At 43.1% G+C, this 15,062-nt stretch overlaps 1 protein-coding gene across 1 annotated transcript in view; it reads right to left on the bottom strand.

Annotated features, from left to right (window-relative positions):
• The window catches only part of NME7 (NME/NM23 family member 7), a gene marked incomplete at its 5' end in the record, with an annotated part of 73,962 nt that overhangs the window by 5,706 nt on the left and 53,194 nt on the right, over positions 1-15,062 (bottom strand). The window contains one exon of the mRNA XM_010170284.2: positions 11,623-11,730. Coding sequence (XP_010168586.1) covers positions 11,623-11,730 — 108 coding nt within the window. The remainder of the gene's footprint in view (positions 1-11,622; positions 11,731-15,062) is intronic.

Genomic DNA, 15,062 nt, shown 5'->3' on the forward strand with positions numbered 1-15,062 from the left:
CCCTATGCACCAAAAAATGAAAATTTTGCAATGCAAGGTTTTATTAAAGAAACACTGTGGGATAACACAGAGCATATTCTGCTTTTATGCTGCGTGCTGGTAACACAGTCACCTCAAACACTGCGTATGGCTATGATCAACTCTGAGAACACACTGAAGGAGAAGGGCCATGGAAGCTATTTGGAAATTGTACCATCAAATAAAATATTAGAGAAATCTGAATTCCAAACAGGGTGTAAATGAGAGGACAAGACAATAATTCATTATATCATGATCAAAACACCAAGAAAGCAAGCTATTTACTCTGTAACACTACAGGAAAAATAAGTGAAACTAAAAACTTATTTAAAATAACAAAGTCTTGTTTTCACATCGTAGATAATGACTGTGCTGACTCAGACCACTGGTTTCTGAGGTACTTATAGATTTCAGAAGGTACAGGTTCACTGAATCTCCCCACTCCATGGCATAAGCCAACTGCTCAGTAGCTGGGGCTGAATGTATTAGCCCAGGACTCTCGCACCAGGACCTCTACTCCTCCTTCAGCAACATTTTTGGTTGCCATCAGAAGAGATCACTGGCCTGCTAGAGCTACTGGAATGAAATAAAGCAAAAGGACCTGGCTCCCATCACACATGAAAAGCTACAACATGACAGCAAGTGTTGCTTTCCCAAGGATCCCAAGCAGCTTGCTGGGTCACCAGGATCACCACCCCTGCACTTCATGGTTATCTTGAGGGACACTTGCCTGCCTCAAAGTCAGAAGCTCTTGTATGATGCCCTTGAAGCAGTCAGCTTAGGTACAACCAAGATGCTAGGTGCACCACCACAGATGTTGATGTCAGCTGCAAACACGTCCTGAACATGGGATAAAAACACTGAGAAGGGCCCCTGCTGCTATCACCCGAAATACCTAGGTAAAGCCTGGTTTGGATGTGTTCATACAAGCCACAGGCATTGTGGGGGCTCCTTGCCAATGCTGAGCTAATGCTCTCCAGCCTACTCAGAGCGCACTGAAAGTCGTGGTCCTCATGAACTGCCAGATTATGGCCAACAGAGGAGGAAGTGCTCGCAGAGAGAGAACAAGAATGTGTTTCCATCCACATCATGGATTCAAGTGAGGATGGAAGCAACAAGCAAATAAATGAAGTAGAAGGCAGACAGCATTTAAAGCTCTTCCTGAGAAACCAAGATGTTCTGCAATGTAGCATTTGGCCAGGGCACCCAACAGACTACACCTGGCAGCAAGGTAAAAGTTATGACAGATAAGACAGTAACATAATTCAGAATATCTGGAAAAAAACCAACCAAACAAAAGCACCACCCAGTCCACAAGTAGTTGCCTTGCATGCAGTATCACAAGCCACCTGCGTAGACCATGGCTCCCTGTGCTGATTGGAAATGTCCCACCAAACTAATGGCGTAAATTCCCACAGTGTAGTGCTCAAAGTAATGAGTGCTCAAAGTTCTGAGCAACGTCACTGACTCTAGAAAGCCTCATTTCCCTGTGGGACAGGTCAGTATTAAGAGGCCAGGAGCTTGTTTCAAGTCTCAGCAGCCCTCTGTGATTTCAGCAGTCCTGCTATGTGCTGAACCATGTACAGCCATGACAGGCCTAGACTGAGTGACAGCGGAGTGACCAAGTTCCCACTCAATGGCTGGGCTGAGTAAGGCGGCTCCCAGGGAAAGCCCGCAGTTCCTGGTCTGTGGCTGGACAGTCTCGGCACGCCATCTCTCCCCAACAGAACAGCAGGAACTACCACTGACACCAACGCAGAAGGAAACTTGCCCACTTAGCAACTCTGGCCACCTAAGAGAATTGCCTCTTGCTCAGAGACTTGCCTACATGTCAGTACGTGTCAGATATACATGGAGATGTATCCTTCCTGCCCATATGCCAATGCACTTAGTGCTAAAGAGGAAGAGGGAGAATCCAGCTCCTACTGAAACCAGAAGATGCCCGGTGACTTTGAGGAGCCCTAGACTGCAGCCAACATCCTTTCAGGTGACCACTGCCATCTTGCTCTGTGTTTGCACAGCTGCTAGAGCATCTAGCACTAGAGCATCACAGCCAGTGTCGAACCCCTCAGTATTATCACAACACAAAACCAATAGTGGTATGACACTACACTTTGAATAAATAGTTATTATTACTTATGAAAGAAGAAGTGGCTTCTAGAGCTTGATAAACTCAAGATATCCCATGGCATCAGCATCTATGCGAGACAGGAAATCTTGTTCACATTCTTCTATCCATATTAACATGCTTGGCTTTGTTTTTTTCCTCCCATGCTCCCCATATATTTTGACACATATATGCAGACAGCTGACTTAAATTCTCCTCTGAATTACTGCTAGTGTACAGCAGTCAGTCAAGGAGGTTGCACTGATGGGGGAAGAGGTAAACCCTACACAGAAAGTACTGATACAGCTCATAATTTGCCTATTTGATCTCTGAGAGAGAGGTGGGAGGTGCAATTGGCTGAGGTTAATAATAGGAATTAGCGTAAAAACATATTTGTATCACATAGCAGCGTGTGCTACAGGAAAATAGTGCTTCTTGTACCCCAAAAAAGGCGCAGGACCCCTTGCTTAAGAAATTAATGGAAATTCTGGGCTTCTAGGTAACGGTGTAACTACAGTGTCCCCTTACTGGTTTTGCTGTATAACTACTCCCCTGGACTTTCTTCTCTTCTCTGCTGTAGTCTGCCCATCGTGCAGCCGAGTTGCAGCTAAATTGTTGCTATACTTCAGCTGGAAGAAGAGGGGTAATGGGAAGAGGGGCTTTTGGTTCAAAATGAGAACATGAAGAGGGAAAGAAAGAAGCCAGCAGCCTCAAAGACACAAACTGGGCCTCAGATGAGTTATCGAGAAGCGTCACGCCTTCCCTCTGCCTTGACCTCCCCTCCACAAAATCTCCTTGCTCAGCGCAACACGAACACGTGCCAAAAGCCAAGCCCTATTTATCACGTAGGTTACCTTCAGGATCAGGTGAAACTTAGAGAGCTTGGGGAGCTGCTTGGTTCACACTCGTTAACTTCTCCTCTCTGGCACTTATAAACCTCAAACTTGGCAGAACAAGGGGGCAATTGGACCTCGGATCTTACCCAGAAGTGGAAGCATAAGAGTTGAACTATTTCACAACTCTGTTTAAACAAGTTTCTAGTTAAGTTTGCCTGTCTGGACCACAAGTATAATAATTATACAACCTATGTTCAAAATTAGGCTGCAAGTAACCTAATAATACCATAATTTAATTTTTTTTATAAAGAGAATTCACCAACATGTGTTCAAAATCCATCCCTCTATTACTGCTATTTTAAATTTTAATTTCTCTTCAGATAGGCCTACGCAAAAAGATTACTTAATTCTCTGCACAAATACATATTCAGCATCAGGAAATGTTGTGAGACAGAATTCCAGCGTTGGCTAACATCCCCTGATATGCAAAAACACCACCAAATAAGATGAAGTTTTTCTACACTCCAGATTCTTTCCGACCTGTTCTCATAGCTGTTGGATTAAAAGTCTCAGAAAGTTAAAATAGAGAAGCACTTGAATCAGAATAACCATTATCTGACAGAACTCTCTAGAAATCATTTTGTACCAGGAGAGACTGAAATTTCCAACTGACAGACAAAAATAGCTACTGCTTTGATGAAAACTTGCAAAAAACTCCCGCCAAAAACCAACCTCACCCAAACCCTCAATTTTTTTTATTTCTTTTCACTGGAGATGATTAAAAGCATCTTACCCTGGATTATGAAGCTCAGTATGGGCCCCTAATAAAAGACTTCACTGCAAAATTGCTGTATGACTGAGTGAAACAATGGCTTCTTTATTAATATTTTAAAGACTCCTGAGGGAAATGCTGAAGGGCTGAAATGCCCTCAGTGAAAGGTTCATTGCCATGCTATGCACTTCTGCTGTGTAATGTTTTACAAGCTGCGCTGCCCTGTGAATGGGGAGAGTTAGTTCTCAGCTGGCAGAGGCAGCTTGCATAATACCAGGCAAGTTAATGGGTAACAAGCAATGCAGGAGACCTTTGTTCCGAGTGTGACATACACAAATTCCACACTAAGCACATTGACGCTTCTGAGAGTTACTCATTGACATGCTTTATTAAATGGCTTGGGCTATACCTTGATGTGCCAACAAGATTAGTTTAACAGAGCTGCATCCCTCTGATGCCTCCCAACCTAAACTGTGGCACTATAGCCTCAATCTATGGATCACTACGGGCACGAGGGCATTTCCAGGGTGCACGGTAGCAAGCACCTTGCAGCACACCAGTGTGTCCAGACCATGGCAGCGGGCGGGCAAGGACGCAGCAAACAGAAAAACGCGAGTTGGCAGCCAGCAGAGCTTCTGTAACAGGACTCTCCTCTTACGGAAACGGTCATGGGAAGCATTTGTTGTGTCTCCCCGCTGCAAGGCAAGTGTCCCTCTGTCCACACTGAACAGCTTGCTAAAACACCACCCTCCCCTCAGCCTCCCCGAATAAAGGCAAAGGGAAAGGAGGCACAGGGTGTGCTTCTCCTGGCACTATCTGGAATGCTAGACCAAGGACAGCTGGCTTCTAGCAGGTGGAGGACACGATGCACCAAAAGCCCAGGAGCAGCACAGTTCTTAACACTCACCACAGCATTTAGTTAATACCTAGGCTCAGGAAAACAATGGTTTTCATCACCCACAGCACTTGGCTGGACAAAACACATCTGCTGAACTGGCCTGTCCTGTCACTGCTTATCCTACGACATCACCTCCCACCTCCCCAAGGCTGGAGCCAGGCAGCTGAATGGCCAGTGCCAGAACTTCTGCGAGTCGCCATCCATCAGGCTGCCACAGCTGACCCGTACAGCCAGATGATACTACTTCTTTGCTTAAACACCTCAGAAGCAGTAAGCCAGTCTCACTGGTGCAAGGCTGAGCAAAGGAGAGAAGAGTTTCCAGCAGTATATTGCACAGTCTGCCAGTCCCCAGGCTCACCCTTGAACACCACTGCACAGCTGAAATTTAAAGAAGTGACAGGGAAAAAAAAACCCCAGCCATCACGACAGCTCTCTCAGAAGACAAATAAAACCCACTCTTCTTTGACAGCAGCAAAATCACCCCCCTTTGATAGGTTATTTTTATGCCTGTGGATGCCACAAATAGCCCTGAGGAAGGGAGAAGGCCAGCAAATGATACTCGAGGAGGTCCTCGCTACTGCCTGGCTGGAAAGCTGCCTGTGATGCTGGAAACTGACCCATCTCCCTCCAGGGCTGCAATGCCCAAGGTGGAGCCTGAAGGCGCCTGGCACGGCGTGGAAGCACGCACGCAGCACCCCGAGGAGTCAGTGGAAAGAGCTCCTGTGGGGACGCAAGACTGAGAGGGCAGTTGGCACATCCTCCGCTCCCATGAAAACTGGCTTAAGCGCCCACCCCCCTTTTGCAGTTCCACACACAGCCCAGCAGACACACAAAGGCACGTGTAGGCACACCCCTGCGGCAACTGCCGGGTTATTGTTCACTACAAGAATTAGTCACCTAATAACAGCATCTTCCTTGGCAACAGGGAGAAGGGTATTTCACTTAGAACTCAAATTTTACCCATTCCACAGCAAATCCTTCTCGATGCTGATCTTTCTGATGGCAGCACCCTCTCCTTCTATGTATAAGTACATACACACATATACATGTCAGACCATTAAGCATTTTTTCATAATGCTTATGACTGACTCCATGAGACTGACTCTACCCAGCCACCATGGCACAGGAACATAAAGCTGGTGTGGACAGCTCAGATACTGCAGGTTGCACCTCAATGGAGAGACCTTTCAGGTCACCCCGGATGTGTATGGTCTATTGTCCCTGGAATATAAATGCCCTTACGGAACTGCTCCCAGAAAAGTACCTTGAACTGCACAAAAGTATGATCAACAACTTACAGGCAGAGCGTGCCAAAACCCAGAAATACTGGTTATACAGTTATAAACTGCCAGTCTAGGCTACCAGTTTTTTAATGGTTGAAGATTATGTGGATTCCTGCATAACCTGAAAGGTGCTCAGTCACTTGAGACCAACTGAACTGAGGTGGGTGTACAGCACCACCTCCTGTGGAAAGTTTTACTCACTGTACTTCCAGTGACATGAATAAGGCCTTCACTGACTGATTTTTAGTTTGTCTTCACTTCTTCAAGGAGGCACATAAACCGTGAAGTCTGGTAGCCACAACGTCTTGTATCAAGTACTTTGATTAAAACTAGTCCAGGAATGACTAATTTCAAGCAAACTTGTTTTGTCTAAAGAATGATGATTCATCAGATCCAATGATGAATCTATCTAAGCATCCATTTCAACAAGATATTTATCAGAAATATTCCTCAGGTCAAAGATTGTGAGTTGAGAAACAGAATCATCTTTCACCTTGATGCAAAACTGTCATGATGCAAAGACAGATGTAAAACCATCGTTAGTCTGTTAAATAGAGCACTTGGCATATAACACATGCGTGTTCCAGCCCTTGCTCCACCTGACTCAGAAGGAATGTGAATGCAGGCGAGTACTGTGATCGCTTGCTCCAAACAGTACTTGTTTTACATAAAATAGAAAAAAACTGCCAAGAAGTAGAGCAGTACCTGCTTTGGATGTGGGAAACAAATGCAAATCCCTGCTGTGAATGAATGTCCTACGCAACATCAGTTGATCAGAAAAATTAAGAAACTGTTGGTTTAGCCTCCACTTGTGAAACCCCATCATCTCATAAATACTCCATCTCTATCAGGCTCCCTTTTCTACTTCCTCCTTTCTTTCCTGTCCCCATTAAAATGGGAAACTGATGACAAGGCTAAGAAAACAGACTGTTCTGTCCTGTTCGTGTCTATCCATTGCCACTTGTGAAAATACATCTGGTACTGGTATGAGGACACACAAGTCTATGAAATGAATAAGTAAGTGCCTGACCCAGTAAGTGAAAGAGCTCATCCAAGAGGCTCCAGGGCAATACTCACCCAATACTCACTTCACTAAACTAGGAATAAAAGAAGCATTTACAGCTTTACAACTGAAAATACACTGATTTTTCTATTGTGGCCAGTTGCATTTTAGGCTCAACTGCATCTCCACTCCTCTCTTGAGCCAGAGTTATTCATTAATCCTGGTATGCTTTAGTCACTGCCTAAAACATGAAGTAGTTTGTATAACAAAGACAGGAGCTGAGGGTCAAACTAGTGGGAGCAATTGCTTTTGGGGTTGGTTTGTTTGTTTGTTTGTTTGTGGGTTTTTTTTAAGATTAAAAGTGAACTTTCCTTTTTCCAGGTCCATGGAAAAGAGGTCTAACAAAAAAGCACTGAAAAACTGCCGTACTACATTTATTAAATGTAAGTGTTCTAAAACTAGGGGCACAAGCTGACCCTTACTTAGTTAATTAGTCCTTGCTGCTCCAAGACAGCGTTGTTCTCTCTGCTTTCCCCGAGTACTCCTTGATCATGATTTTTGGGAGAAAGGTCACTATCTTGCCCTTCCTAGTGACCATCAACTAAGCATGAACTACCAAAGTCACCTACAGTTATTAACTTCAGCAAGCATCTGATCAAGCCCTCAACTAACCCATCTCATCTCCTCTAAGAAGTCAAGGACATTGCTTCATTTATGGACAATCAGACAGCAACTTCCATTGCAAACACTTTTCAAATTTCAGTTAGATCTTAAATGGTGGGTGACGAATACAGAGAAGGATGAAGAAATCTTAAAATAAGCAGTATCTGGCACTCAGGATGCCTAACTGAGGCCTCAGGAAAGCACCACTGTGTTCCCTTCTACGCAGGAACATGCCTTTCTTGTGCTTCCATAAATACTGTGCATGTGAGGCCCAGGATAGGACAGCAAGTTAATCAGGTATCTCCTCTTTCCATCTCCATTTGATTCTGGAGGTTCAAAAGTCACAAAACCAACTAACACAGAGACCAACCTATTCAGCTTCCTATCCACAAAGTGGCAACAGCAGCAGTCCAGTCCCTTTGACAACCTCAACTCCAAGGCCCTTTGGGCACTGCTGAGACCCTGCATACACCAAACATGTGCCTACAACAGAGTCAGGACTGTGGCAGGGACCTCTAAAAAGCTGCTTTAGCATTAACAGCATAAATACTCCACATGCCAGCCAACAGACACAGCCAAGGCTTTCTTTGTACAAACCCACTGGGCTCAATTCAAGTTCAGAGATACTAGGACTTTCACTCCGCGGCCCTTAGACCTGTAAGGAGAGGCTGCACTGGAAACGGGAACCTCTGGAGAAGGATGATTCAGCCATCAAATACAGTCAAGGTTGCACAGTAGCTCTGAATCAATGGCAGTAAACATCTTTATTCATAGTGTATCAGACTGGCTCTACCTGCTTTTGGGCCGTAACAGTTCCCTGAGGCCCACCCCTCTGGTTCACCAAGAGTTTCAGAAAGCTTACATCACAGCATCCTCTCTCCAAAAAAGCTTACTGGGTTTCAGAAGACTAATTAAGCTATTTCCTATTCTGGAAAAAAACAAAAAAAAGTAAACCACCACCACAAAACATCCTAAACCCAAACAAAACCAAACCAACCAAACAAAAAAACTCCTCCACAAAATACCAAAACCAACCAACCAACCCACTGGGGGCACGGAGGGGGAAGGGGGAAGCATTAGAAATTTTGTGTCATTATTTGTAATAATGATTTTGCAGTTTGCTTTCTAAAATTTGTTGCATTTAGTATTTTATTTTGGAGAACAGAAATATAAATCAGAACTTCTTCATATAGAATTTCAGAGTCAAACACTTTCATGCCAAAAGTTGAAAAGTAGATTAGCCAAGCTCAGGTAAAATCAGCACCAGAGTTAGAAATGAAACTCTGGAGTTTCTAGCTCTTACGCCTGAATTCAGATTGCCAAACTTACCTTTCATCAGCAAAACAGGATTGCAAGAATCTGCATACAGGCTGGGTTTTGGGCCTATACTGGGTAGTATCTACAGCAGAGTATTAACACTGTACAAAAACCAGTGTCACCTGAAGAAAGGAAAGAGACTGCTAGGGAAGAATTCATTTTCTCTGGAGTTTTAAAAAGGATCCTTCATCTTTGTAGTACAAATCTAGTAGGTTAGATTTCTCTCTGAAATTTACTCCAGATTTCTCCTCTACTCATCAGTTGTCCTACAATGACACTGTAAAGCTTTTATAGCAACAGCAGCATTAACATCTCAGCAACAGCAACATCTCCCGCCAGAACATGGACACAGTGAACACACACTAACTCCGTATCGAAAGAAGCGAGTTCCACTGCTCCAGCATAGCCAGAGGTCACTCCCCTCAGTGCCAAGTGCCTTACCTATCTCTGCATCCACCTCCTCTGAGGCTGAGAATAATTGCTCTGTTAAACTCAGTATATTAAAATATTCAGCTATCCATTAAAGAATGAAAACATTCACTGGCATTTACTGAACAGCATACTTCTTAAAAACCTTCATCTGGCTCAGTTTCCCCCTATGGCTGTCTTGCATCCCACACAGTCACCCTGCTCTAGCCCAGCACGTGCAGCGCTGTTACAGCTGCTGGGGCTGAGCGGGGAGAAAGGTCTGGTTTCTCCTCGGCAGCAAATAAGGCCTCTGTGACTGGATTTGAGCTCCTCTCACGGAAAAGCTCACTGAGGAAAAATTCCTTCCCGAGGATGATCTCTGTGTGTGCTGTATCATCTCTTTTTCATCAGTTGGGACAAGCTCTTGCACTTAAGCAAATCCAGAGGTTATTTTTTATTTTGCTTACCTAAGTTTTCAGGCAACTACATTTCTTACAGAACACAGATCTAAAGATACTCCAAGAACTAAAGTGTTAGCAGTCAAAAGGTTTCTTTAATTTACATTTTAATGCTTATTTGACAAACAATCGTAATAAAACATTCACTGTTTTAGTCACTCATTAAAAAACATTGACTGATGTCCTTTACAGCTGCTGGCTTAACCTGGACTGTTACAGAAGAAACTACAGACAGATGAAGAGCTATATTCTGTGTACAACCATGCCTATGGTAAAAAAAGATTTTAGACCCCTCTCCCAAAAAAATACAATCAATAAATGACTGTTAAAACGACCAGTCTGCAATGGGAACTGCAAAGTTTGTAGTCAGAGTAATACTAGATCCAGAACTTAGCTTATGATTCAGCTGTGGGATTCAAAGGACAAACACATATAGCGGAGGTCTTAAGAACTCCAGCCTCAATTTTAGTTTTGCAGAAGCAATTCAATTACTTGGTGTCCCAACCACCTCACCTATAGTAGCTGTAAACTCAATTTAAACAACTAGCAAAACAGGGATATAGCTTCTTTGCACTAGCTTAAAGGAAACAGACTGTGGAGAAGAGAGAGAGAGAATTCTGCTGAAGTGCCAAAATGCTCTGTGAGTGCTGGTGAGACCTCCATTTTCCCTGGCAGACCATGCCTTTTTTTCTGCTGCATTGAAAAGCCACAACTGAGGGATTTTAGGCATGTTGTGACAAAGATCTGTTTGCTTGTTTAAATCCAGTCCCTTTGGACAGAAACTAGAAGTTGTCAACTTCTATTGACAGCCTGGAAATTGTTTAAAAAGCTGCAACTTTGTTGATAGCAGCAGCCATTCTCAGCGTTGAATTTCACTAGTCTATTCCTTAAACTAGATGCAATTTTCTGGCAAACAGCACTTTAACCCACAGACCTGATTTTACTTCGTGAAGGGAGATGGTGACGCAGTTAGCTCTTCCTCTCCTCAATGAAAACACCATTTTGGCAGTGTAAAATTATCCAAGCTAGGAAAACTCTTGCTGCTCCATGATTCTGCTATACTCTGACAGCAAAACACTCACAAACACACAGACAGTAAAACAGAAGCTATGCATGTGTTGGGAAAACCTCTGCATTGATGGAAAGATCCATCCAACATATGCTCACACACTGCTTCAACCTCCTTGTACAGACCTTTGTTTTGAGGCACGGAATTAAGTGAGTGAGCGTGTTCTGGTTTTCATATTAAGTACTTCTGTCTTTATAAACTCCCTTAAATCAACATTTTCCCATTTTATTTGGCTTTAATGAAAGCATACAAAGCCAAAATCAGATAATAATTAGTAAGTTAATATAAAACACAGGAAATACCAACTGATGTGCATAATTATGACTGTCTACAAATAAACCTGGACCCTATCTGGAAAATTTGAATCTCTAGTGCCTGTAATATTCCAAGCCTTACACAAGCTCACTGTAGAGACAATCCACATCAGGAATCATGGTGGTCATCCAAGAAAGGGCTAAGGTGTCCCTGCAGAAGTACTGTTGGGTGCTGATATCCAGTCCCAAGGACACATTCAGTCCATGAGAAGCCTCTTGACTTTAATTTCATTAAATACTTCATTGTACTACATTCACTCAAGAAAATTGCATGGATGATTTTTTTACAGTATCAGAATTAACAGAGTTAAATGTCCTTAATTAACTCTTTGCTTTTGTTTCTAGTTGATTACTGGTCTCCAACACAACTTCTCCACATATAAAACACTTCAACAACTTAAGACAGTGTCAAGTATAGCTTTTCACTTTAAAACTTCCTATGATATCAAAGCACATGTTTGTCTAGCAGGTCTTACCTCCAAAAGCCCATCTTCAGGTAGGTCTGTGCAGTGGACAGCGTTCTGAATCTTGTTCTTCCCAAAGACAGCACGCAGTGTTCCAGGTCGAAGAAGACGGGCTATTTCCTATTGAACACAAGAAAAACAAAAGACTTTTGTGAACCACACTGTTCCTTTATACTGTGGATGCAATAGAATCTTATAAAGTAAAACATTATTGTGCTATTAATATATGTGTGGTACACTACAAAAGAAAACAAAGAGGGGAATTCCAGCTTGCACTACACACATACACAATTGCTGAAAAACCATGACCAAGACTGTGAAAACTAACTGCTTGAAATTGGGCCAATCAAGCCACCCTGGGTGAAATGCAGATTACAGATATACCTTCCTGGCACTTGTAGTAATACAATTAGCTCATGTTAACACCTTTGCAGCTCTCAAGCACAGAATGTGCTGTCCTTAGTGAGCAAACATAAGCACACCACCTTGCAGACCGTCTTCCCTAACGCTGAATTATTTACCTCAGAACCTGACATTTGTGAAGTCCACCTACTGAACAGCCTCTTGGTCTTCTCCTCTGCGGTGCTTCTCTGACACCATGACTAGCACCAACATTTGATCCCCTCTGAGGATTAGTCCAGACTCTCTCTACATCTTTCTCTGTTCTTTGAAGTTGACATTTCAATGTTCTTTTTCATCTACAATGCCAAACATGTCCTTGGCCTCTCAAAGTATTTCTCTTACTACAGCAGATACCACTCAGGTCCTGAGATAACATTCCTCCCCTACCTCTTTACTATGGTATACCTCCCTTCTTACACTGCAGAGGACTGCCTTCATTGGCTCTTTGCTCTACCATGCTCTTTCTTTCAAGGAATGACACAGTCCTGCTGTACATCTCTGCATTATTACCATGTAGTGGTGTCTTTTAACCCCTTTCCTACACCATCTGTGCTACACCTTGTTGGCCTCTCTTCCCAACACCCTGGAGCATTTCTCCAAGCCCACCTTTTTTGCACAGTGTGCCTCCTTTTAAAATTCAGTGATGATGGCATTAACTCAGTTTTCTCTTTTTGTTTTAAGGAGACATTCCTCCATGAGGGCCTCCTGAGCACTGCTCCCTGTGAGGGGACAGGCTGATGACAAGCTCACAGTACCGCTACTGAACAAAAAAAGCATTCCTCCTTTCAACAGAGCCTACATCAGCCCCTTTCTGAAAAGGCACTGGGTACATTAGGGTGTAAGAACTTTGGAAGTGGCCAGCGTGGTTTCACTGTGCCACTCCCAGGTGTTTGTTTCAGTGTCACAGCTGGAGGTTACTGCCCCCACAGCCCAGTCACCAGACTGGATTGCCCAAGCATTTCTTAACTTTCAGTGTCAAATGAGTTCAAAGTGACTTCAGTAGTGGTCTTGGCTGACCTGGAAAACTTTGCACAGGTACAGATGAGAACCTCTTGCATGATGCACACTGTTTTCTGGGATGGCAACGAATGTTTTAAGCTAGTCCCAAAAGACTTCTCAAAAGCATGATCTGACAATGCCCTTTAGCCACTTTCCAGCTTCACTCATCCTGTCTCCTTACTAAACTAAGACAATTGGACTTTAAGGGAAAGATCTTCTCTTAGCCAAGCAAGTCCTAGATACTTCCCTGTAATAACAATTAAGGTGATCTGTTACCTAATAACCTAGGTCTGCTACCTATGATGATCTGTTAGCCACCTGGAAGACAATTAAACTGCTTTCATGCTTGGAGTGTGTCTAATCCAAAACATGCTACAAGAAGTTTCAGTTCCCCATTGTTACTGTGTGTAACAGGTTACAGGTTATACAGGATCTTTGGATATGGATGTCAAGGATATTTGAATAAGATACACTCAACATCAAACAAATTTTGCTTCAGAGGAAAGTTCAAGAGTTTCACTTATAAAAAATAAAAAGCCCCAAGGAGAAAAAAACAAACCTCCTCTACATGGTCCTCATTAAAGGCTTGTGATAAGAAAATCTGCTGGAGAAACAAAAGTCACATGCCAGTTACCTATACCTATGTGACACTTTAATCAAGCCTTGCTTGAAGCAAATACTGATTCCAGAAACAACTAGCTGTCAGTAAGCCGGCAACAGCACTGGGCTTTCAGTTATTTTAAGGAAAGTTTGGGCATATTAGAAAAAATTATTGTGGCTATGAAACCTTTGGAAACACTTTAGCAAGAAGCAGCTCAGATCTAAAAAGCTAAAGCTCAGTATTTCACTTTCCGTTTACTCCCTATCCATCAAACTCTTTCGCTCCATCATCCGACATGTCCAAAAATGCTGCTTCTTATGAAACCTTCCCAAGTTTTCCCTTGACACATTTTCCCCACCAAACCCCCTTTTCTTTTTTTGTTTCTTTCCTCCTTTAAAAGCAGCTATGACCTCCTCACTTAACATTTTCTAAGCTCTCATTTCTACTTCACAACTTCACAACACAAGGCCTCGTGTTTTCTTCTCTCAGACTCACTCTCTCTTGCTAACAGTGGCAAAAGCTCTTACTGCTGCAGTAAGGAATCTCCTTTCTTCCTTCCATTTTTCAATGCAGGTTGCTACACATTCTCCTGCCCTCCTGAAACTCATCAGCCATCCTGCACAAAAAGAGACTCATTCTGTATGCCTGGGATTGCACTAGATCAGAAATCCACAAAGGCGGGTCCTCCAGCACTGTACAATGTTAGCACCTGATTAATAAGAATCTAAATAAGCCTTTCTTGCCATCAGTTAACAAACTGGACAGGAGGTACAGGAGTCTCTGCTTATATTTACATAGCCAAAAAAGGACAATAATTGTAAATTCTGAAGTTTTACTACTCAATCTCTTTCTTACTACACCACTGAGGACCCCTCAGGAAACAAGGCTTCTGTAAACGATGGAGATACGAAGAGCTCTGTGGATCATACATAGGTGTCCTTGTGTATGTATGGGTGTAAATGTTGGGAATGTTTCAGGGAAGGAGAAAGAGAGTTCCTTACAGAACTTGTTCCTCATAATACATCTTAACATACACTCTTCTGCTCCACGACAGGAAGCTTGCCAAGCATTTTATTTGTAGGGCCTCATCTACAACAACAGGGAGACTCAAATCTAATAGTGGGGTTTGGGTTGGCTCCCGCACACCCCTCCCTCCCCTTTTTAAACCTCTGTTTCCTAAGCCTTCTGCTGAGTCTAGTTTCCAGAGTATTTGTTTTGTGTTTTGGTTTTCAAAAACTCTTTGAAAGGAGTTAAGAGTGGGATGTCGGAGGAGTTAAGAGCAGCTACAGCTCTACCATACGCATGAGAGGAGAGTAACATGAGTGTGAAGGGACTTTTTGTGCGTGTGTAAATAGGGATGCCACAAATTTGCACCTCACATGAAGAATACACTGTCTGTGGCAAAATAAACCAGGGTTGCTGTACCAAAAGCTTTCATCCTCTTTGGTCT

Source organism: Antrostomus carolinensis, unplaced genomic scaffold (assembly GCF_000700745.2).
Source record: "Antrostomus carolinensis isolate BGI_N321 unplaced genomic scaffold, ASM70074v2 scaffold12676, whole genome shotgun sequence".
Lineage (NCBI taxonomy): Eukaryota > Metazoa > Chordata > Aves > Caprimulgiformes > Caprimulgidae > Antrostomus > Antrostomus carolinensis.